The following is a 25,175-nucleotide window of genomic DNA, read 5'->3' on the forward strand; positions in this document are numbered from 1 at the left end:
GTTCATCCCTGAAATAACCCTCAGCAAATGTCTGACTGCCACAGGAGTACAGAAGACCACCATCCTGTTTCAAGGTGGGACTGGCTTTGTGGTGCAATTCATGCCCCGAGTTCCCTGTGGAATTAGGCGGAAGCCGATTCCAGTTGATAGCACATCTTTGCTTCACTCCTTCTCTGCCCCATCCTGTATTCCTCACTCCCTTTCTTCAGACGGCTTTTCCTCCACAAACTACATAGACCCAAATACCTGTCTTAGAGTCTTCCTCTTGGGAACCCCAACTTAAGGCAGTGCCTGAAAGCATTATTCGGCCATGCATGGCACCTGCCCTGTCTGTGTTCTGCCAGTTGTGTGCATTAGTACAATTTCTTGTGTTTGAAGACAGTATGTATAAGGTTTTTCGGTAACTTGTAGCCTGAAGTTTCCTAAGGAATAACACAGAAGTGAATGGTCTTTGACGGGGAAATCTGAGTCAGAAAAGGTACATAGCATGAGCTAGGTATTAAGGACAGGATTTGACTTTTAGTGTAGAACAGAACAAAGAATCCTGCACTCAGTGAAGGGTAAGGATGTCTCTGAGATAAATATTACTGAAGGTATGCAAAATATGTGTTTCTGTGAGGTAGTATTTGCGTGTACACCTTAGGAATTCTAGGAAGTCAAGCCAAGTCATATCCACTAATGAAACTGTAAGACAACTGAGAGAAATGAAGCAGGAGGAGTTGACTCAAATGACCAAATATCATTGCCACTATCACACATTACAATGAAGAGACAACTTAATCCCTAAAGGTGTCATTTGGGATATGGAATTTTAAGGACTGATCTTGAGTCACAAGACCCATGTCCCCATCTTTAGGGTGTAGATAGATGTAAGATCTGGGCCTGTGCTGACCGATACAATTGCCATTCATCACAGGTAGCTACTGAGTACTTCAAATGTGACGTGTCTGAATTAACATGTACTGTAAATACAAACTATAAATGAAAATCAAAGACAGTACAAGAAAATTAAAATATCTCTAATAATTTTTTAGTGATTTTTCTTTTGAAATTTTAATGTTTTGTGTATATTAGGTTAGATATTATTGAAATTAATCTTATGTTTCTTTCTATATTTTTTAATGTGGCTGTAGAAATTTTTAAATTACAACCGTAGTTTACCTCAAATCGCTATTAAACAGCACTGATATGAATAGTTTAAGGCACAAGTCTGTGTCATGTCAATAACATGAAGTTCAGGTCTGCATCAAGATACTAAAATTTCCTAAAGAGAAGCAGCTTGTATTTATAGGTAATATTAGCATGAAGACATCATGATTAAATAGATAACTAAAAGCCACACATCCAGGAAATCTAGTGAAGATTAAATCATAATATGTTCAGTTGAATACTTTACAAAATGACGTGCAATACGTATAAATGTGTCTTTTTGTGGCACAGTAAAAATGGCTGAAATAACATCAAGGTACAAGGTAGCAACAGATTAAAAAGCATTTGTCAGTAACTTACTCAGAAATTCACAGAAGACATTGCCAAATGTTAGAGCAAATCGCACGGTGTAGGAAGATGATTTACAAGCTGAATAAAAATACAGATGTGTTAACTCATCTCTACTAAGATTAGTCATTAAATTTCCTTTGTGCTGTACCAATGCCTTGAAGAAATACATTTTGGAGATTGTTAAAAGGAAAGATGTGCATAGAGGAAAAAACATATTCTTAAGATATTTTAGCAAAGCATTGTGACTGCTTGACAATTAATAGAAAAAAGATTCTGAAGCAAAATGGCAGAAACAGCATTCTCTTCTTCTGTGATAGCTGGATAATCTTCAGCTAAAAGATTATATTCCCCAGTCTTCTTTACAGCTGTGTTATGGTCAAGTGATTAGATTCTAAACAATTAGAAGTTATTGGATGGAATCTCTGAGAAGTCCCCTTAAAAGGGGAGAACACAGAAATAGGATCCTTCCTTTTTTCCCTTCTTTGGCCCAGATATGATGATCAGGGCTCTGGTTGCCATCTTATCACTTTGAAAGGGGAAGCCATATGAGAAATATGGGGACGGAAAGGTATAAGGAGCTTACGACACCATGGAGCCACCATATTGGCCCTAAAGGTCTTATTTTATATAAGGGAAAAAAGTTTGTATTGTCACATTTTATAAACTGATAAAGGCATACAACCAAATATTTTTGGAGATCCCTGGCCTGTGAGAAAGCATGGAGCACCCATGATTGGTGGTAAGGACTGGATACAGCAAAGAGTGAGTAAACTAGGTCACAAGGGAATAGGAAAAAGTTTAGGGAGGAAGAAAAATGCCTTTTAGAACTGCACCAAGCTCCACTAAGGTAATAATTGAACCTGAAAGCCAAGGAGCTCTCCTTTGCTTAGGTTCCTTCAGAGGCACACTAGAGCTTTCTTGAAAGAATAAACTTCTTCATCAGCCTTGGTCATCACTCTATTCTCACTTCCTGCCACTCCCCTTCCTCTCTTTTGCTCCACCATTCCTTTTGAAGACTTGTTCAAACATTAATTCTTCATCAAAAGGGCAAAGTCCAGCGGAAGAGTGAGAGAGATAAAAGCAGATAAATGTAGACAGGCCACATTAAAATCATTAAACTACAACTTATGATCAAGACCAAGTAGTCATATTATTGCCTGACAGTTAAGTTTTGATTTAAAAGGTTGTAAAACTCAAGAACCAAGGCAAATTTTTATACAGACAAATAGAAGAGTCCATTCATTTCAATGCATTGTGACAGTAACTTCAACAGAAGTCTCATGGCTATTGAACTCACTTTCAACATCATAGTCAAAGAATGAGTTTCTGTACTTTTCTCTCGATTCCTTGCCTGTTAACGATATATGGCATATGGTTTCAATTTTTGAATCAGAATATTTAAGTTGCATCTCCACTTTTTCACCTTCAATAAATAAATTTTTCCAAAAGCAGATTTTCCATATAACAAATTGACTTTGAGTCCTTTTTGAACTCCTTATGAAATCTTACCAAAAATCTTTGCCATATTTATTCATTCAACAAACGTAAGGTCAAGATCTTAAAAGCTCAGACTTGTGTCTTCATAAAGAAAACATAAATCTCATAATCATAAATATATATATATATATATATAATATGCACACATAGATCATTTCACAAAACATTTCATTTAAGGAAACTGAGCTCGTAGGGCTATATGATTTAAGTTTACACAAGGATCGTCATGATTTCAGAGTCCTAGCATTAGCTGCAATGAAACATTGGTCTTGTTTCCTTTTAATACAAAGGATTTGTATTTATACTCAAATCATGATTTAACTGACAACTAAAAGCAAATTAATTATACAGAGACAAAATTTTCTTTTTTCTTTAATATTCACATTTACCACTTCCTAAAATTATTAAATGTTTTGTAGCAAGCAATGTAATATTAGATATACAATTGTCATGCTTTAAGAATGTAAGTAAAAAGGAACATAGGTAATCAATGCTGTTATTATTGCTAGATAATGCAGACTGGAGCCTATATTTACCTTATTTGCAGTGTGGCATTTTATATAAAATAGATTTTAATTTAAAAAGTAATTCAGATTTTATCAGTAAGGACCCTTCATATGCATGTTATAGAAACCCCTATTCAGATTGATTACTATAAGGAAATGTATTGACTCATGAAGTTGAAAAGTTCAGAATTAGGGCAGCTTTTAAGTTTGACCCAAAGGTCCACAATGTCATCAGGTCTCATCTTCCTGGAATTCTCTTAGCTTTACTTCCTCTGTGTATTTTCTTCATCCTTTAGCTGGCTTCCCTCATGTCAGAATGTGAAGAAGAAAGCTGCCAGTGACTTCTAGGCCTCCTTTTTCGGTGGAGGAGGTTACTTTTACCACAACCATCAATTAAAAAATCACATGATTGTATCATCCTTCATCATATTATGACTTTCAAACTAAAGATGTCAGCAAAAAAGATGGAATTATCTTGATTGACTTAGGACAATTGTGACTGCTAGAGTTAGGGGTGTAGTCAATCTCATGAGAACCTTATGTCTGTTATTTGGGGTAAAGAGTGAAACAAATCTTTAGATGAGAGAGCATGAGAGACCATCAGAATGCTTCCTGCTAAGGAGATAAGCAGTATTTCTAAAGCATACTCTTTACTTGCCCTAATATTATGTCCAGTCATATGAAAACATATGGTTCTTACACCGGAAGAAATCACAATCTAGACTGTATAAATTTTACCTATAAGGAAATTACAGTCCAGGAGAGGAGATAGTGAAGTGATCAATAAATGCAATATTGTGTGACAAGAATTGCATAATCAAAACATAATCTTGGAATGACATCGAGCTTTAACTCAACCTCTGCTATACTACTGTAGATGTGAGGCCGTAAGCACATTCCTTGTGCTATACTGGTGTTTGCCTTCAGTGTTACCTTCATGTTTGCCAGATGGCTACAGGGGATGAACTATCTCTTCATACAGCCATGTCAACAGACCTCAAAGAGAAAGTTAAGAAGTTAATTATAGGGGACAGTGGGTGGGGGTGGGTATATGGGAACCCTTTGTACTGTCTTTTCATTTTTCTATAAATCTGTAACTGTGCTAAGCAATAAAGTATATTTTTGAAAAGAAAAAAAAGGAAGGTATGCATCTGTTGTTAAGAGCAACAAAATTCTGTCAGAATCCACCTCTCCCATTGACCCACTATTAGTCCCAAGCACACAGTAGGTATACAACAAATGTTCGTTGACTAAATGAATGACATACCCTAAATAAGTGGTAGCAGTTTGCACTACAATTAGATTCACTTGGGAAGGTAACCAAAATACGTCCTCCTAAACCACCCTCATGGTTAGTGTGTGGAAGGATCTTAGCATAGTGTATAGTAATGCAAAAGCTCAATCAATGGTTATTAATGTTATCTTAAAAATATTTCATCTGATCAGGGAAGCTTTCTGCAAGATGAGTCACTCTGACCATTGAAGACAGAGGCAGTGTGAAATTTCCCAGTTGAGAAATGACAAAAGAAGGAAGCCAGAATTAGTGAGTGTGGGGAAGGTAGACAATTAAGAAGATGCTAAGTACTTAATTTCCAGTTTGACATCATCAAGTATAGAAGAGGAGTCTAGAAAGACCTCAAGCTTTCTGGCATGATGGAACTAGTGTTGGTAGATGTTGGTGTCATTTGTTAAGAAATGAATGCCAGAGAAGTGTCTGGTTTGATTGCAGAGGCAGAGGTGCCAGTCCCGGGAGGAACATGATAAATCAGAGGTGTCTGCAGGACACTCTAGTGCAGATTTAATTGTAGTGCAAACTGCTACCAGTTATTTAGTGTATGTCATTCATTCAGTCAACAAATATTTGTTGTAAACCTACTGTGTGCTTGGGACTAAATTGAATCATTGATAAGCCTTCTCTTTCGTAATTTTTGCGATAGGTGGCCAGTGACCTCCAGCCATCACTTTTGAGGCCAGTTTTGGAATCCATTCACTGCCACATCATTGATAATAGTTAACTGTCTTGTTGGCAGCAACATCCTCAGACACAAAGGCCACATTACATGTGTTAACCCAGGAGTGTTTTTATCTACCTCTCATTATAATTAGAATCAGGCCTGCATCCTCATTAACTATTTCTCTTTCCATAGATGTTGGAGAACCTGACAAACAAATGCTTGAAAACGCATTGAGTGCAATTGACTGATGAAATAGCATATTCAAATACCTATTTTAAAAGCTTAATGTTATATACACACATATATATAAAACTTTTGTTATATACATGTATGTATGTGTATATATATATGTATATATATATATATAAAACTTAATATGCATCCATGCTTTACAAGTTATACAGAGTTTTCATAGATATGATCACATTTGATTTTCAAGAAAACATTGACAGGCACGATTTTTAAATTAAACTTTTATTTTGAGATATTTTTAGATTCACATATAAAGAAATAATGCAGAGAGATTCCGTGTACCCCAACTGAGTTTTCCCTCAGTGATAACACTGCAAAATATGCAGTGCCATATCACAACCAAGATGATGATATCCATACGGTCAAGATACAGAACATGCCTGTCACCTTAAGCTTCCTCATGTTGCCTCTTCGTAGTCACACCTGCTCCCTACTGCCATGCTCCTGCCTTAACTCTTGACAACGACTAATCTGTTCTCCATTTTTATATTTTTGTAATTTCAAGAGTATTATAAATAGAAGCATATAGCATGAAAGTTTTTGCAATCGGCTTTATTTTGTTGGCATATTTCTCTGGATATTTATCCAGCCTGCTGGTATCAGGCTGCATGTATCAGTAATTCATTTTCTCTTATTGCTGAGTACTATTCCCATGGCATAGATGTATCACAGTTTGTTTAATCATTCACTGGTTGAACAACATTTGTGTTATTTCCAGTTTGAGGCTATTAGAATTTATCTGCTATAAACATTCTTGTCCATTTTGTGTGTGGGGGGGGGGGAACACACATCTTCATTTTTCTGGAATAATACTTAAGTCTACTTTTGTTCTCCTATTTCTTCCGGTTCTTAGTACTCTGTTTACATTTTTCTCCTTCACTCAAACATTTTTTCCAAAAATTATATTTTGCCTGGTCTATAGCATTTTGAGCGCATTTCTTTGTACAGCTTATTTGTGGTTTTACTGGATATATACATAACTTACTGCAGTCTCCTGGTGCCACTATTTCATCAATTTGAATGACATATAGAACTATCACTTGTCTTTTTATCGTTAACCCTTCGTTGCAATAATTGTCTTAAATATTTCCTCTACATACATTTAAAGCCACATCAGACAGTGTTATATAATATGACGTAGAAAACTCTAAAGGAGAAGGAAAATTTACTGTGTTTGCTCACATTTTTACTCTTTGTATTGTATTTTTTCCTTTTCTGATTTCCAAGTTTCTTTTATCATTCTTTCTGTTTTAAAAACATTTTTAAGACTAGGTCTTTAGGCAAGACATTCTCTTAATTGTACTTCATCTATGAATGACTTGATTTCCTTTTGTTTCCTAAAGGATATTTTTATTTAATATAAAATTCTGGGTTTAAATTTTTTTCTTTGAGTGCCTGAATATATTATGCCACTTCCTTTTTACCTTCATAGTTTTGGAAGATAAATCTGCTATCATCCTTATTTTTCATCTATAAGTAAGACGTTTTACTCTGGCTGCTTCAACATTTTTTTTTTTTTTGTCGTAGGCTTTCAAAATTTTAATTATCATATATCCTGACATCAATTTATTTAGCCTTATTATTTTCAGGCTTTGTTCAGCCTCTTGAATCTATAAGTTTATGCCTTTTCCAAAAGTGGGGAGTTTTCAGCCATCATTTCTTCAAGTATGTTTGCGGTTCCTCCCTCTTCCTCTCTTTTCAAGACCCTGGTGTCATAAGTACAGACATATTATTATAGTCTCACAGGCCCCTAAGGATCTGCTTTTTTATTTTTCCTGCCTATTTCTCTTTTTTTGCTCAGATTGAACAATTTCTATTGTTCTGTCTTCCAGTTCATCAATTCTTTCCTCATTCCTCTCCAATCTGCTTTTCATTCCATCAAATGATATCCTTACTTCAGTTATTATAGTTTTCATTCTAAATGTCCATGGGTTTAATTTTTATACTTTCTGTTTCTTTGCTGAGATTTTCTATTTCTTGGTTGAGGTTGTAGTTTTGTTCCTGGCATTGGTCCTAATTGCTTGTTCAAACATTTTTATCATAGGTGCTTTAACATTTTTAGCAGATAATTTTAACATTTCTGTTTCTTGGTGTTGAAATTTATCGACTATCTCTTTTCATTAATTTTGAGATGTTCCTGGTTCAGGGTATGATGAATCATACTCTATTGAAACCTGGACATTTTTGCATCATGTTAACATGATTTATGATTTATTACAAACCATTTGTTTTAATAATTTTGACACTGCTTCAGTGAGATGGGAGGCACCACTTTTTTACTGCTTGTAGTGACCACCTTGTTACTGCCAGAAGAGGTCTGGGCTCCCCCCTTGACATCCAATGACACCTGTGTGGTAGAGGCAGGGAGGAGAGAAGCATCTCACTATTTCTGAGTACAGGTTGGAGTTCCACCTCCCCACGTGGTCTCCACGGATGTGGTAGTGGCTTCATTACTCTAGGCAATAGTGACAGTCCTGAATTTCCAATAGGTCTCTTCTGATACCACCACAGCGAGGAAGTATAGAGATACCTCGTTACTGCTGTATGTGGTCCAAGCTGCTCATGTGGACTCCACTGGCACCATGAAAACAGAGGGAAGCAGAGTGGGGATGTCATTACTGGCCAGTAGGGATGAAAATCTTTCCTTCTAACTTGGCCTTCTTTGATGCTACCCTACTAGAAGTGTTAGGGGTCCTCATTGCAGACTCAAAGGGTAGAAACCTAGGCTCTTCATATGTCTTTTACTGATATAGATAGGTGTGAGGCCACAGTATTTCACGTGGTATTTTGTTGGAGGACTTACGCTGTAAAATGTTTCTGTCTTGATAGGTTGCCTTTTTCCCTAATGTTTTGGCTAGAGAGAAGAGGCTTTTGTTGGAGCTTAAATTTTATTTACTCTTGCCTCTTGTGTTTATAGGTTTCTGGCTTCTTCAGCTTCATGTCTGAGATATGTGAAGCAAATAGGAAGCCCACAACAATTACTGCCACGTGCTTTCCCTCGGTCCAGGCATCCCAAACTGGCTTGTCTTTATCTTTCCTCCTTTTCTCGTCTTCTTCCATGTGCCTAATACATAATGTCTGGGGTTTTTATTGTACTTACCAACAGGAATAGGAAAAATGTTCCTATGCCATCTTCATGGAAATGAAAGTCTGGCATGACTATCAAAAATAAACTGGACTCAGGAATGTTGAGTAAATTGCTCAGGGTCACCCACTTAGAAAGTGAAAAATCAAGAAAGAAGTCAATAATGAGCACTCTAGAGTGCAATGGCCGGAGTTTGGATTCTAGATCTATCACGCACTCTAAATATTATTAGCACATTTTTTTTTGACCCCAGGCCCCTTTGAGAATAGGGTAAAAGCTACAATCTTCTAGTTTGAAAAACATACTTATGTAGATACATATAACAATTTGCACTTCATTTGAGTTCCTTCCATGAATCCTAGCCTAGGATCCCCTGTTTTGGAAAAAAAAGCATATTATAGGCCTGTAGGTAGGGAAGAGAGAAACCACATTTATAAGAACAGGACCGAGAAACATTCTGAAAGGCAGTTTCCTGGTTCAAGTGTGGCTGTCGGAACCAAGAGGCTCTGAGGCCTTGAATGAATGGAGAATGACCACAGGGGCATCAAGCAGTGCCAAGAGCAGTGGTTATACTACAAGACGCTGTCCTCATCCCCGCCCCCTCAGCGGTGATTCGCCTGACCAGGCGGCTCCACTGGGCTCCTCTGTATGTATAGATATCATCTGCTGACTGATGATTACCAAACTAGAGAAGCTGGAGCAATGTGCTCAGGGCACCCTGGCTCCAGGACACTTCTGGACCCTTTCTGGATAGGAAGCAAATGATATTGCTTGGATACTGATATTTCTGGATAGGAAGCAAATGATTTTGCAAATGGACTTAAGCACACCAGTGTACCCTGAGCTGGGGACAGAGATAAAAGACTGGCATAGAGTTTGACATACAGGACAACAGAAAAGAAAGGTTAAGAAAGCTATGAGGAACAGAGGAAAGAACAGTCAGACAATCAATTTGTATTTTGGCATTTACTAGCTAGGTGGCCTTGGACAACTCACTAATGTCTTTGAATATCAATGTCTTCATCTGTAAAATGTTGATAACATAAACAATAATAATTATATATTAATAATTTTCACATCATATGGTTTTTTTTTTTTCACATCACATAGTTTGTATGTGTAGCAAGATCACATACGCAGAGCTTCTTTGTGAATTGGAAAACACTATACCAATATTATTTTCTAGGTCTAGCCAGAGATTGTATACTTCATCCAGGAGCAGAATTTGATGTACAGAATTGTTACCTTTTGTAAGATATTTATGTAAAGGATTGATATGAAAACACATAACAATTCTATGGTAAAATTGTGATCTAGTTTTCTCTACTTAGAGAAAAATGTCCTAGGGAACATGGGTGCTCCCCATAAAGAAAAAATATGTTTTATTGGAGCCGATGGCTGAGGAAAAAAAAAGTAGAGTGTAATAAAAGCTATCTATACAATTAGTCAAATAAAACATTAAGTGTTACAAACATAGTTCAATGTTTTAAATGTCTTTTAAGGGTTTTACATGTGGAGGCAAAATGATGATGATGAATATCAAAGGTAACCTCTCTGAACTATTTTCTCTGCAATCCTAAAGAACTGGCAGCATTCTAATAGTCTTTAGGTGAGGAATGACTAAGTGAGGAACAGATGATTCAGTTTTATTATAAGTTGGAGACAGGCATTCACCATGGCAATTCTAAGCAATAACCAATGAGTCCTTTGTCAGATTCAGGAAGGAGGTAACCCTTTGAAATGCCTGAAGGCAAAAGTGGCACAGGGTGTTCAAATGATTCTGTGGGTTAATAATTAAAAACCTCTTGAGACTTGTGCAAATGATTATGCAAGAGCACCTATCACACTGTGCATTCCTAACCTCTGACACACTAAAGCATAAGTGTTTTGTTACCAAATAGTACTTGCAATCTTTCTTAGCCATGTATCTAAAGTTTCTGCATTTCGAGAGCTGTTGTGAATTGACAAAAGTCAATTTGTCATTGATAAATATTTAGTTAGCTTTCGTAGATGGGAGGAGTTAGAAATGGATAAGAACTCAAGGTCTCCCCACATCCATGATACCCAGGTAACGTTTAACTATAAAAATAAATCTCAGATTGAATTTTCTACATGTACAAATGTTTATTGGCAAGCCCACATGGACCTCTTCTGTAAACTAAGTGAAGACTTTGCTCTTGATCCTTCAGCATGCTGTGACAGTATTTTGCAGGAAATCACCACCGTAGAAAAATGTGAAAAATGTTGAGAAGTAGGATACAGTTAGTCTGAGATCAAATGACAGACTATTACAAAAATGGCATAAGACAGGACTGGATGCTTAGGCCTAGATTACTCCAAAGGATATAAGATTGTATGTCCTTTTCATGCCACAGGAGGCGTGCCTGTACAATCCTGTAAGCCAGTCTATATATTTTGAGCACAAATCATGTCAACAATGAAAATTTATTTCTGACCTCCCTTATGCGAATTAACAAAGTTTCTGAAGTTAAAAAAAAGAAAAGGATTGGCTGAAACAATTGCAGAATCTTTCCAGGGGTGCAGACTTTTGAGAAGACTTTCCCAAATGCTACCACATCTTTGAAATATTTATTTTTGATTATGCTACAAAATTTCCAGTAAATCTGAAGTATTTGTTGATTATAATTAATATGCACTCATTGTATATGTTTTAAGATGTATAGTATCATGAATTTGAAGTACATACCCATTAAATACAACTCTTAAAACTGTTATAATCTTTTCTCTGATAGCAACTAAATAAATCCACCTTAAGGTAAATATTTTTAAGTCCATTAACCTACATTGGTAAGTGGCGTTGTACTTTTGAGAAATGAATAATTAAAACAATTTGTTGTAATTAAAGGAATTAATTATGTTTGATGAAGTGTCTGACTTCCAAGGTTTGTGGCCTAGTTTGTTTAGTAACTATTAAACTGAATGACTGTGGCACTTGGAATGTAATGTCCAAATGGGAGTGTCATCCAGTATTTTTAAGGAAGCACATATTGAGTTAGAAAGATTGAAACTGTTTGTTGTAATATTCCTTTTTTAAAAATTAAGAATTTGAGATGAATGTTTTACCATGATGAAATTTATTAACATAACTATCAAGGATGTAAATTCTCTCTCTGGAAATGAAATCTGTCTTCATCTGCTTGTGCCATTTTCAATTTTACAAAGCATATTTCAGCATTTTAAGAAGTTTTGTGCAGGTGTTTAAATTCTGTGATGAGCATTATGACCCTCATTTTGCGATCAGGCATTGTGGGACCAATCCAGATTTTATTTCTGAAATTCACAACTTTCAAAGTCCCAGTTCTTAAATATTACAAATGCAATATTGATTATTTCTCATAGTTCTGCAAAGTGGGATCATCTTGCTAGTTCTCCTCTCCCTGGTATTTGCTGGGGCTAGAAAAATCCAAGATGGTTTCTTCACTCACATTTCTGGTGCCTCAGGTAGGAGGCCTAGAATGGTGGGTAGCTGGCCATTTCTCCACGTGGCCTCTCAAATGGCTAACTTGGGCTTCCAAGAGCCATGATGGATTCTGGCTATTCAAATTTCTTATGTGGTAACTGATTATATTTTTTAAATTGTATTTTGTTTATTATTATCATTATTATTATTTTAGATACAGGGTCTGACTATGTTGCTGAGGCTTGACTCGAATTCCTGGGCTCAAGCAATCCTCCTGCTTAATAGCTCCCTAATGGCTGGGACTCCCTAGTCTCCCTAATGGCTGGGACTATAGGTGCACTCTGCTGCATCTGGCAAAACTGGTTTCTGAGAGAGGAGGTCTCTTTTTGAGGCTAGTCCCAGAATTGGCACTAATGGTTAGTATCACTTCCACTATATTCTACTGGTGAAAGCTAGTACAAAGCCAGCACAGATTCAAGGAAAGGGAAAATAGATTCCATTCCACCTCTCATTGTGCAGAACAATGTGTGAGTACAGTGAAACAAAGAGGAGATGGTGGCTATCTTTACAGACTATCCACCATACTCAAATCATGTCTGTATTGAGGTAGTTGCTGGTATTGATTCAGTGGTTCTATGCTGATACTTTGGCCTTCTTCTCATTGTTGACAGGTGATTGGAGCATCTCAGACTGTTTTATCCCTTGCAATTATGTTCAAAGGTAGGAAACAGGTGAGGGTGAGGGACAGAGTCCTTTTCCTTAGGCACTTCTTTTTGAACAGGTAGTAAAAGAAATTTCCCATGAGCCCCCATCAGATTTCTTCTTGCAGCTCACTGACCAGAACTGGGTCATATATCCACCCTTAGACAAGGACGGGGCATTTCCTTAAGAGAAGCTGTTTCCAAATCCTAAACAAAATTAGTGAACTAATGGCAAGATGGGAGAGAGAGTGGACTTTAAGTAAACAAGGAAGGATGTTGGACATACTCTTTAACTGTATGTATAATTTAATTTGTAGGTAACCCTAAAAGTCTAAATTGTAGTCCCACTGCCTTCCTTATCTTCAGCCCCCACTACCAAACCTCATGGTAGTTCTTGTCTGCAAGAAGCTTTGTAGTTTTACCAATTGAAAATTATTTAACCTTGCTTTTCTATGATTCCTTACCCTTTATATCCCTTATATCTCTTAGCTATTGCCTCGAAAGTTCTAGATAGCAAACCAACCCAAATTTAGTGATTTAAACAGCATTGACTTATTCTTCCGCAGACCCCTATGGATGGGCTAGAGGTAGGCTTGAGATTGGCTGATGGAGGTCTGGCTGAGATTCAATCAGGAGGTTGGTTCACGTAGGTTCCACATGTCTCTCATCCTCCCTGCATTTGCCATTCTTTAATTGCCTTCCACTGAAAATAATCAGTATACCAAAGCAGCGTATTCTGGGGTGGCATTTCCTGAAATCCTTCACTGGTCAGGTGGCAAAGATGAACCATCTGATCAACTTGTTCTGGAGAGTGAAACAAGTCTGGAGCTAGACAGGACTAAGTTCAAATCTGGGCTCTGTTCTTTCCCTAGCTATGAGACCTTTGCCAAATACTTAATCCCTTTAATCCTCAAATTCTTCATTTGTAAAGGGAAAGATTAGAATAGTATTGCAATGACATGCTCCAAAATTTAACAAGGATTATCTTTGGATAAGAGGGTTAAGAGTCCTTCTAACTTCTGCCTTAAAAAAAAAAAATCTATATTTCCTACCCACAATTAACATATATTATCCTTGTAATTTTCAAAAAGCTATTTTTTCAAAACATACTATTAATGCTTTCTGTACACATGTGACATAATTGCAAGTTCTATTAATATCTGTGAAGACCTGCAAACAAGAGAATGGATTAGGAAAACTGATACTATTTTTCTCTCTATTGAAGACAAGAAACATACACTGACTATTATCTGTAGAGCACTGAGTGTGGTTCTATGTTGAAAAAGGAATATTTTGTGCTTTCAAAAACTTTACAATTGGTATGGAAGCATTCCAATAAATAAATAAATAACAATAATGCACTCCATGTTAGAATGGGGCAAACATTAAAAAAAATGCCTGAATAAACTAAATGCTCCCTGGGTTATCCCTGGGAAAGGAGTAAGCATAGTAGGTGAAGCATCACAAAATACTTCCTGGAGGAGCTGGCATCCTGGATGACCCACAAAAGGTGTATGACCCTCACAAACTAACTACAGTCTCAGTAGCTTATTGGTTTGCTTCACAATAAAAGGAAAACTGGTCAAGAGATAAGGGCTGAGAATGAGACTGGTTAATTTATAAGGAGAAGACTCTCCCTGTTAACTGCTCTAGCTGACAGTAACCTCAACAGCCACATGACAAAAAGCTCAGAGATGTAGGAAGTCCTTCCCTCATCACAACTGAGAGATGCAAGGTTTAAATAAACCACACTTAGATGCAGTTCAACTGTGTGCGTGCGTGTGTGTGTGCACGTGCACACGGGTGCGCACAGAGTTTGTAAAACTGGTAAAATAAAGATTGCCAACTTTTAAAATTTCTGTTCAAATTGATATTTACTGTTTTTCAACTCGTTAAGGGCTTAAAAATTATCTTCCTTGTTTTTCAAACCCTGAATCAGGCTATTATTCTTTTGTCCCCATTTGCAAATGGCCCGGTTTTTTACATGTACACATTAACTGCTGATACGAATGCACAAAATATTACACTAAAGCCTTATGTGGGAAAACAATGTCTTGATTGAGGGTATCAGACATTCATTTCAATAAGAATTTCAAAAGGAAGGGCATCATGACACTTTCTTTTTCTTTTTTTTTTTTTTTTTTTGGTTTTGTTTTTGAGACAGGGTCTCACTCTGTCTTCTAGGCTGAAGTGCAGGGGCACAATCATGGCTCACTGTGGCCTTGATCTCCTGGGCTCAAGTGATCCTTCCACCTCAGCCTCCTGAGTAGCTGGCCCTACAGATACACACCAACATGCCTGGCTAATTTTTTAACGTATTTTTAGTAAAGATGAAGTCTCACTATGTTACCCAGTCTGGTCTCGAACTCCTGGGCTCAAATGATCCTCCCATCTAGGCCTCCCAAAGTACTGGGATTGCAGGTGTGGGCCACTGCACCCAGCCTGATGAATTTTTAAAATTATCAAATTGCAGTGTACCTGAGTTTACATCTCTATTATTTTTATTATGATGATTTTCAAAAGACTAGTTTGCACTTGGCAATGCTGAATTCTGATTCTTCTTAATTTCACAGGAGATTAAAGATTAAATCAGAAATGTTAAGGACAAACAAAATCAAAATCAATGTTAATGATGTACGATGACAAAGAACACCAGTTAAACATTCTATGATGGATTCAAATACCTAGCGTCCAACAATGTAAAGCATCTGTCTTTGTGAAAATTATGGAAAGGAAAGCCTTTGGAACCTATTGGACATTTATTTGCCACATTGCATTTTGAGGAGAAAGAAAGTATATGTATGCAATCCAGAGGAACTTGGGCAAATGTAAGAAAAAACAACAAAAACAACAAAAAAGAAAGAAACCCACATACTTCTCCATTCTTCAGAAAAGGAAGTAATGGTGACATCATTCTCGGCTAAAATGCAGTCTGTTTATAACTCAAACTATTAGGTAACAATGTCTTCTCCAGAGCTTTGAAGTAACTAGAACGATCAATTTCCTTCTAAATTTTCTTCTAAATCTTTATTGCTTGATTCATTTATTCATCTAACATATATTTATCAAACATCGATTACATGTTAGATGCTTAGGAACACAATAGTAAGTGGAGGGAAAGATATATCGTATCTGCCCTCAAGAAATTTGGAGTTGAGCGGAGGATAGGAATAGAAATTAAAGAATGACACAAATAATTATAAAGGGACAGCTGTAGTAAGTGCTTTAAAAGAAAGGCATATGGTGCCATGAGAACCTAAAATAAAAGATCTACTCATGGAGGTCAGGGAAAGTTTGCCCATCAGAGAAGTTATGATTCAATCCACGAAGACCAGGAGTTGGCTGGGTGAAGAAAACAAGGACAGAGGAAGGAAGTCCATACTGGGGAAGGCTCTGCGCATAAAGAGTAGGAGGGATACAGAGACACATTCATGGAATTTGGAGAAGGCTTTCAGCAAGCAAGGAGAAGCCAAAGGAACGTTTACAGGGGAGGTGGAGGCTTGAAGGCACGTTCAAGTATCTGGTTTTTATCTTCTCTTTATCTCAAGAACAGTAGGAAGCCATTAAATGATTTTAATCAGAGGGTTGGTATAACCAGTTTTGTATTCAGCTCTGGATTGAGAAACTGAGTGAAAGAGCCCAGAATGGCCGTGGCTGAGGGTGACTGGTGAGAGGCTCCTACGCAAGGGATGGTCGTGACATGGGCTGGTGGCAGAAGCGGCAATAGGGAGAAGATCTGGAACTCAGTCTTCCTCTATTGCCAAAGAGGAAGGCAAGGCAATGAATTGGTGGGAAAGAAGATGCCTAGCCCTTCTGATTTCACTGCACTTTTTGCATCTTCAACATGAGAGCTGGGATGTGTCAAAACAAGCAGAGGCAGCTTGGGTGTTAGGTGGAGCAAGAGTTAAAATTCCAGGATGAAGCAAATGAACTCTTAGAATCACAGGGAAGATTTGGGAGTCGGCTTTGGGGGAGGGCTATTTACCTTTATTCCCTGGAGACCGTGGCACAAACCCTGGCCTCTTAGGTAAAGGAATTCATTGAATGAGTCGCCGGAAGATCTGACCAGAGGGCTGTACAGAATCATATCTTTGAGAGCTGGAAGTACGTTGATCACATAGTTTATTATCCAGTCAGGATGTATCTGAAAGAGAAAGGGGGTTCTATTAACATTTAAGCTATAAAACAAGTACACAGAGGAACGTCTTGGGCAAATCTGGTTGTCCTGGCAAGAAAGGAAATTGGAAAGTTTACGCTGTCCCGCGCCCATGTTACTCCTTTTGCACAGAAGGGGCTAAGTATTCTCTTTCTTGACCTGTATTAAGGGAATAAAAGCACCAGCATTCAGGTGACTCCCAAGCCACTTTTAATTTTACAGTTTCTGCTATACTGCATACATTCTGAAAATTACGTTTGCCACCATTATTGCTTCGTGATAGGTGATCATGTACAGTTAGCCCCAGGAAGAGGCGGTGCAAAGTGGGAGGCTCTATCCAGGTGCTCATTAGAAAAGCAGAATCTCAACCTGCCTCCTAGACCTACTGAATTAGAATCTGCGTTTTCTTTTAACAAGATTCCCAGGTGATCAATATATACATTCAAATGAGAAAAACCTCTAGACTTTGACCTACAGTAAGAAAAAATTTTACTCCTTGACAGCGTATGCACATACATGCATGGCTAGAGACACAACTGAAGCAAAAGTTTAATGAAGTCATACTTACCGTTACTATTTTATTCGGGAAAGAAATGTGCCCCCGACTCACTAGATTTGACTATTCACTGCTGGATCTCAACGTGTCATTTGAAAACGCATCTCTCAAGCACTTAGGGGCAGGGCAGGCTGCAGACAGCTGAGGGGAGGCGGCCGATGTTCTGATGGACCAGGGAAAACGTGGACGTTTTCTGGTGTTACTTTGTGACCTACGTGCACTTAGTCACTCCTGAGTAAATCCTTGGAGCGAGGCGCTCCTGAGTGGGGCGGGAGGGCGGTGAGGGGCAGCGGAAAGTCGCCAAAGCGCTCGCAGGGGCTGGGCTAGGAAGCATGATTGGCAGCTGCGAGAGCGCCGGGGCCGGGCGCGGAGGAGCGCAGAAGGCCGCCGGCGGAGCGAGGTCCTGCCCAGCTGTTGGCGAGGAGTTTCCTGTTTCCCCCGCAGCGCGGAGTTGAAGTTGAGTGAGTCACTCGCGCGCACGGAACGACGACACCCCCGCGCGTGCACCCGCTCGGGACGGGAGCCGGCCTCCTGCGCTGCTTGCCTCGGCCGCCGGGGGCCTCCCCGCGCCTCGCCGGCCTCCAGCCCCTCCTGGCTGGCGAGCGGGCGCCACATCTGGCCCGCACCTCTGCGCGGCCGGCCCGGCGCGGGGTCCACGGAGGGCGCGGCCCGGGGGCGCAGCCAGGGGTCCGGGAAGGCGCCGTCCGCCGCGCTCGGGGCTCGGTCTATGACGAGCGGCGGGGTCTGCCATGGGTCGGGGGCTGCTCAGGGGCCTGTGGCCGCTGCACATCGTCCTGTGGACGCGCATCGCCAGCACGATCCCACCGCAAGTTCCGAAGTCGGGTGAGTGGCCCCCAGCCCGGGTTCGGCGGGGCGCCGGGGGTCTTCCTGGGCTCCCCGCCCCTCCGCCGCGCTTGACAGTCGGGCCCGGCCACCCGGCGCCCGGGCGGAAACCAGGAAAGTTTCCCCCGCGGCACCCGCGCAGCCCGACTCCCGTAGCCGCGGGGATGTGTGAGTTTTTCTTGAGAAAGAGAAGGAAAGTTCAGCTGCCAGGGGCGCGGGGCATGTTCGGTCCCCTTTGTGCGAGCAGGAAAGGCGTTGTGCGGGCCGCGTTCGAGGCGAGCCCCCACCCCCGGAAAGGGAAGTTTGAGAAGTTGGTTATCTGAAGGCGGCCGGGAGCCGCGGCGCGGGGCGGCAGCCTGAGCTGCCAAAGCAGCCAGCACACCTGGGCCCCTCCGCCCGTGGCGATGCCGCGCGCCCACCCAGCTCTTTCCCTGCCGCCCCTTCCAAAGGCCACCTCCTCAGTCCTGAGCGCCTGGACACGGCCACGCATGCCCTCAGGCCCGCTTCTTGGCCCGGAGTTATTGGATACAAGTTTCAAGAAAATAAGAGATTTCCAAAGGAAAGTTAGCTGGCTCCACTGACGCCTTGGCAGCACGGATGGGTAGGGAGTGGAGACGCTTGGGGAAAACCGGGAATCCTTCACTAAATGCCTACTGGGTGCTAGAGGCTGGAGATTTTGCCTGCAACAAGACAGTCCTGTCTTCAGGGAGTTGATGGTTCTCTGCAATGATCGTTTGTTGGAAACCGAAGGGTTAAAAATCCCAACTAGGCTACCCACCTGACCGCTGTCCCTGAAGGTTTTGAAGAAAAAAACACAAAAAACATATATATGCAGGAAAGGGTGTTCTTAATGATTTGTTATGGAAAGTGTAAAACTCCTAAGACTTCAAAAGTTAGACTTTTTTTTTTTTTTTTAAAGATTGAGTCGCCAGGCTGGAGGGCAGTGGCACGATCTCGGTTCACTGCAACCTCTGCCTCAGAGGTTCAACCGATTCTCCTCCCTCAGCCTCCTGAATAGCTGGGATTACAGGCGCCCACCACCATGCCCAGCTAATGTGTGTATTTTTAGTAGAGACGGGGTTTCATCATGTTGGCCAAGATGGTCTCGATCTCTTGACCTCATGGTCGCCTCTGAGTCCCAAGGTGCTGGTATTACAGGCGTGAGCCACCGCGCCGGGCGAAAAGGTAGACTTTGCAGCTGTGAGCCATATAACAGTATCTGCAGCTGGTCCGCGTAACCGCGTATTTAGGCAAGTCATAGAACTTTTTCTAGGCCTTAGTTTCCTCATCTGGAAAATGGCAAGGTTAAATCTGAGTAATTTTACATCATCTTCATGTTTAATATATTATGTGTCGTGCCCCTCCCCTCTTTTCCTCCTGGCACTTCTGGTGACTTGGAGATGAGCCATGTAGACTTTGGGTGAAATGGAGAGGAGCTGATAGTCCACATCACCCTGAGGTGCTCATTTTATCTACCCAGGGGCACATTCATCTTTAGGTTTGTCTAGAAATGTTGTAAATTTCAGAGTACATGAAGTAGATTGAGAGCTTTTTAAAAATTATTGCTTACATTAAAGGTGACATGGAGATGGAAGTTTTTAATCAAATTATGAAGAAGCACTATTGCAAGCAAAAAGTCTTAACGCAAATTTGAGTCGTATGGTTTTAATAAAATCTGAGTGTTTTGTTCTTGGCATTTTTCCTACATTGTAGTACCAGAATGTTCAGCTGTCTTTCATTTTCCTCTAGACTCTTAAAACCTGAATTATATTTTGCTAATAAATATTTAAAATGGCACCCTTAATTTTCTGTGAATGTTAAAAATCATTAAAACGTTTGTTCCAGTTTATAAAAGAAGGAAATTAGCAGGCCCTGATGTTGTTAGTTAGGTTCTGTTTACAAGGATAAGATTTATGATTTGCAAATTCCAGACCCAATAGTCATGAGTCAGTTTCATTTCATCTGTATACACACTTTTAAACAATTAGCTTAAAAGTGTGGTGGCTTTTTATTTGGGTTTTTACACAGTTTTGCAAGGCCAACGGATTTCATATTTTTATAGAATTGACGTTTCAAAATGGTTGAATTAATGAATCATTTTTAATTTGTATTCATTTGATTCGAAGTAAACTTTCAAAGTTGGCTGAAGGTTAAAGACAGATATATTGAACACAAGAAACCTAATTCTACTTACATTTTAATTTTTCACGTAAGGAAATAGTTTTAGATTTTTTCTGACAATTGGTAAACTGAAAACGTTTTTCAAAATATCTTAATGCAAGATAAGATGTGAGGGAATGAGACTGTTTATAAAACAACAAGCTCCTTTTATGTCACCTATAAAAGCCGAAAACCTGTCTTCTGTTTAGTAACTTGACAAGTATGCAGAGGATTTAAATATAAGAACACATTTCACTAAGAAATATATCATAATTTTTTTTTTTTATATTTGTTTTTGACTTTGTTTAGATTCACTCTTCCTAAGTGATCAAAACTGAGAAATTACTCTTTTGGGGAAAACTGTAAAGTGTACAGTAACTCTTCAGGACTGAAAAATATGACTTTTACTTTTCAGCTTCCTAAAAGTAGATTCTTATTGAGGACAGAGAATTTGTATAAGTGTCATAGAAATACAGGTTCTTCATGCTATTTTTTCAGGGGAAGAGACTAGACATCATTAGGCCTCAAAGCTGATCTTCGGTCTACTTGTGCTTGTTTTTCCCCCTCATAAAATACATTTTCACCTTTAGGCCACTTCCTTTAACAACATCTTATTTTTAATGAGTTATGGTGTATACAAAATACTAATCACGTTTTCAACTCATTGCCTTCCTTTCAATGTAGCAGCTCCTAATGATGACTGTTGTCCGTGTAGTCAACATAACTGCTACATGTTTTCTACTCAGTTATGAACATGACTTTCTAATTTTTTCTGTAAGGTTAGTTTTTAACTCTGGATCAATACGGCATCTCATCGATATCATTGCAAAAAGTGGCGACTTTTTCTTCTACCTTCTCAATCGTATTTATTGAGTATCTCTTGCCAGGCAGGACGCTCAGACCTGGAACGTCATCTGATGGTGAAAAAGACAGACCTGGTCTTTGCCTTCATTGAATTTAGCAGCTGGGAGCATGTTATAAGCAAAGAAAAGGATACATGTTTTAAACCTTTTATCCTTGGAAGCATTATCGAATACTGGTGTTTTATTTTCTACACCTCATTTTCAAAACCCTGCTTTTTATTGTTGCTGTATACACTAGGAGGATGTACATGTTGAATGTTTCCTTCTTGGTACCCCTGAATATATTTTTGAATCCATTTATTTTCAGTTTCCTATCCCTGCCTTATTATGGAGCCTGAGTTGAGCTGCCTTTAATTGCATTCTCCATTCTGTAGCCGGCATGATGGACCCGATGCGTTCATTAATGGTTCTCTTTGAGGATCGTCTGGTGGTAGAAGAGTGAAGGGTATAAACTTTGGAATCAGGCCGTCCTGGTTCCAAACCCACTTCCCGTTTACTGGCTGTGCAGCCTGTTGTAGTTACTTTACCTGCTAGTTGTCCCTGCTCTCATTTGTAAAAGAAAATTATGGGCTGGGCGCGGTGGCTCACGCCTGTAATCCCAGCACTTTGGGAGGCCGAGGCGGGTGGATCACGAGGTCAAGAGATCAAGACCATCCTGGTCAACATGGTGAAACCCTGTCTTTACAAAAAATTAGCTGGGCATGGTGGCGCGTGCCTGTAATCCCAGCTACTGTGGAGGCTGAGGCAGGAGAATTGCCTGAACCCAGGAGGCGGAGGTTGCTGTGAGCCGAGATCGCGCCATTGCACTCCAGCCTGGGTAACAAGAGCGAAACTCCGTCTCAAAAAAAAAAAGAAGATTATGGAGTTATGGTGAGAACTAAATAAAATATTGTTTTAAAATGTTTAACATGGTGCCTGCAACATAGTAAGTGCTCAATAAATATCAGCTTTTGTTATTACTATTATTATTATTATTATTAACTCCTTAATTGGGCTTACCAAGGGTCTCCAACCTGGTTCTGATTTGACGGCTGCTTGACATCTCACCACAGCTCACACTTTCCCAGTCCGTTTGTGTCACCGTACATATACATAGTGTGAGGGATTTAGGCAGCTCTGCCTTTGTTCAGGATGTCTGGAGCTCCTGCTACCTGGCTAACTTTCACTCATCTTTGAGAGTTAGTTCAAGTGTCATCTTCTTGAGGGTGCCTGCTTTGAATGCCCCAGTTTGAGGTCAATATCTCCTATGAGATACAGACCTCTCACTTAGCTGGTAACGGTATCAAACTGAAGTCATATCTTTACGGAACTGTCTTGCCCATTAAACCTTTAATCCTCTCAATTTTATTCAGTTCTCTATCTCCGGGGTCTCCAGCAGTGCCTGACACATCATTTAGCGCCCAGGAAATGCTGAGCTGAGCCTCCGCTTCATCCTACTGTATCGAGGGCGAGCATTGAACTAAGCAGTCACTGTTTATTAGGTGTTTTTACTTTCAGTTAGAATAGTTTTAGCTCTGATCACAATAAGTAGTTTGGCTGTTTTTGAACTATGGAATTGGTTCTTGTATTCCGATGAAATATGGAAAAAGATGTTTCAACTTCTGAAAAACATGATGGAAAGCTGCTAGAAGTTTTCATGCAATTCTTTTAGCCATAAATTTTGAACTAGCATAGGACCTTGACAGCCACTGCAGAACATTAGATAAATTCACCAGAGAAATTATCCAGTAGCTACTGATTTCTCTTTTATTTTTATTTTATTGTTTTCTAGAAGGATGTCGGGGAGATAATTTTATTACTAATGAAGTGCTGCAATCTGAATTCAGTTTTTAAGTTTCTTTCTTTGTTGGGTTTTATGTTTTGGTTTACAAGGGTGAAGCAGAGATGGGTTGAACAGAAGTGTGGTCCTCTAGCCACCACTGCCTACTCTAGAGTAGCGTGGATATTACTTAGGTCTGATGCAAACCACCAAAACAGTTTTAAATAGGGTGCAGGGGAAACATACTTTCTGACTACAGCCATGGCATTATTTGGCCAAGTTCCATGTGAAAACATAACTCTGGTACCTTGTTAGCATCTACCGTCCAGATCTTTACCTACAGCTTCAGCAGATTTAGGTTGTGATTTTCAGTAGAACAGATATGCATTTGCAGCAGGAATTCCCATCGCTTATTTTGCAGTCTCTACTTTCCTGGTAATATTTTGCCCCACAGATACTTGTTGCTTGTGACTGAGGCAAGATAATGACTCTTAGACTTCTTTGCTTGGCATGCCAAAAGGGTTTGGAATGCTGTACCAGCAGATTGGCTCTTCTCAGGGAGAAGTCGGGGAGAAGGAAGAGAAAGAGAATTGACGTTTGACAACCTACCCTCAGCCAGCCACTTCACATTACTTATCTAATTTAATCCTAGGAAGAAATCTCCAAGATAAGTTTTATTATCTTCATTTTATAAATGGAAAGATGGATCCTGCTCAAGCTCTCTCTGGAGATTTGCGTGGTTGTATGTGTGTGTGGCCCAAGCTTCTCCGGCTTGTGTGCTGCTAGGTTCTTTTCTGTCGTCTCTCTGTGTGTATGTGTTAGGAAGGAGGCTGAAGAAGGGTGAATGGATATCAGATTTGAGAGCGGGGAAGCTTCCCATCTAATGTCATCAGTTCAGTGCTCCTGATGTCATTGATTTGCTTTGCTTGCATCATCTGCCTCCTTCCTGACTGTCTTTGTACCACAGAAAATCAAGATAAGGCAGAGTTTCTTTGCATAAGGAAACGCTACACCCCACAGTTTGATAGTTTGATAGTCCTTAGTGGCAGGACTCATGGTAGGGGTCCTGTGGTTTAGCCACTTATAGCAGTTGGACATACCCCATTTGCAAAGATGTGTATTGTAAACCCCAAATTCTAAGCATGTAGGAAAATCATTTGTGTACAATCACATGTGTACATCTGCTGATGAGGGCAAGAAGAGCCATATCAATATAATAGGAAGAAAGGGACAGTTTGACTTTTGAAGGGGACAATTTGAAGACTTGTAGTAGGTTAAGATCCTCTTCCTTACCCGTGACATCAGGATTACTTCTGCCTTTTACTTGCCACAGTCAACTTTTTAGGTCTTAGCATCCAACAAGGAGCAACTGTCCTCTTGGATGCAGTCAATTTAGTCTACTTAATGGCCTCTTGCTTAGACTCTTAAGGGTTCCCTAGCATCTGTGTTTTGTTTGGAGGTTTGAAGCTATCATTATTAGAAGAGATTTAGTTTCAGGGCCTGTACCTATGACTGGGGAGATTCTATCTGGGAAAGGTCAAGACATGCAGCTCTTTTCTTTTTTCTCTCTCTCTTTTCTGATGGCATATTTTCCTCCAATTTCTTTCAGCTCTACAACTAAAATACAAGCCTATTATATAAACACAAGTGGCCTCTGTCCTGGGCTTTAGATGGCACTCTGCTGTCATTCTTCTCTGGTCAGAGCCGTGCCTATGGGGTGAGGTGACTTTTGGGCCTTCCAATCTGACTCTCTTTTTATTTTTAGACTATGATTTGGTTACCTGGGAACCCAAATCCCCTACCCAGAAGCCCCTGAACTGGTATCTGCAGTTTGCATGGATCCTTGGAGCCATCCTCCTGAAGGCATTCATTGCTGCTGGTTGAGCAATCAGCAGGCAGTGGAGATGTAGGCAGATTGATT

The 25,175-nt window shown here is 39.7% G+C and overlaps 1 protein-coding gene and 1 long non-coding RNA gene across 6 annotated transcripts in view; one reads left to right on the plus strand and one right to left on the minus strand.

Annotated features, from left to right (window-relative positions):
- Positions 1-866: 866 nt before the first annotated feature.
- Positions 867-17,993, minus strand: LOC116543066. 4 transcript variants are annotated; one of them, XR_004265460.1, is made up of 4 exons: positions 17,642-17,988; positions 16,903-17,061; positions 8,004-8,284; positions 867-3,946 (listed from the first exon to the last, which is right to left on the minus strand). It is a non-coding gene; the product is annotated as an uncharacterized LOC116543066 (long non-coding RNA). The 4 variants fall into 4 exon arrangements; XR_004265463.1 differs by having other exon boundaries at positions 16,903-17,015; positions 17,642-17,981; XR_004265464.1 differs by lacking the exon at positions 8,004-8,284 and having other exon boundaries at positions 17,642-17,993.
- Positions 17,994-17,996: 3 nt separating this feature from the next.
- Positions 17,997-25,175, plus strand: part of TGFBR2 (transforming growth factor beta receptor 2) — an 87,158-nt gene continuing 79,979 nt past the window's right edge. The window contains exon 1 of one of the 2 annotated variants that reach the window (XM_032268359.1): positions 17,997-18,472. In XM_032268359.1, the coding sequence (XP_032124250.1) occupies positions 18,379-18,472 (94 nt within the window). In that variant the 5' untranslated portion in view covers positions 17,997-18,378. The remainder of the gene's footprint in view (positions 18,473-25,175) is intronic. The other variant, XM_032268370.1, reaches the window with a different exon arrangement.

The sequence above is a fragment of the Sapajus apella genome, unplaced genomic scaffold (genome assembly GCF_009761245.1).
Source record: "Sapajus apella isolate SASKATOON/1434 unplaced genomic scaffold, GSC_monkey_1.0 scaffold4, whole genome shotgun sequence".
Lineage (NCBI taxonomy): Eukaryota > Metazoa > Chordata > Mammalia > Primates > Cebidae > Sapajus > Sapajus apella.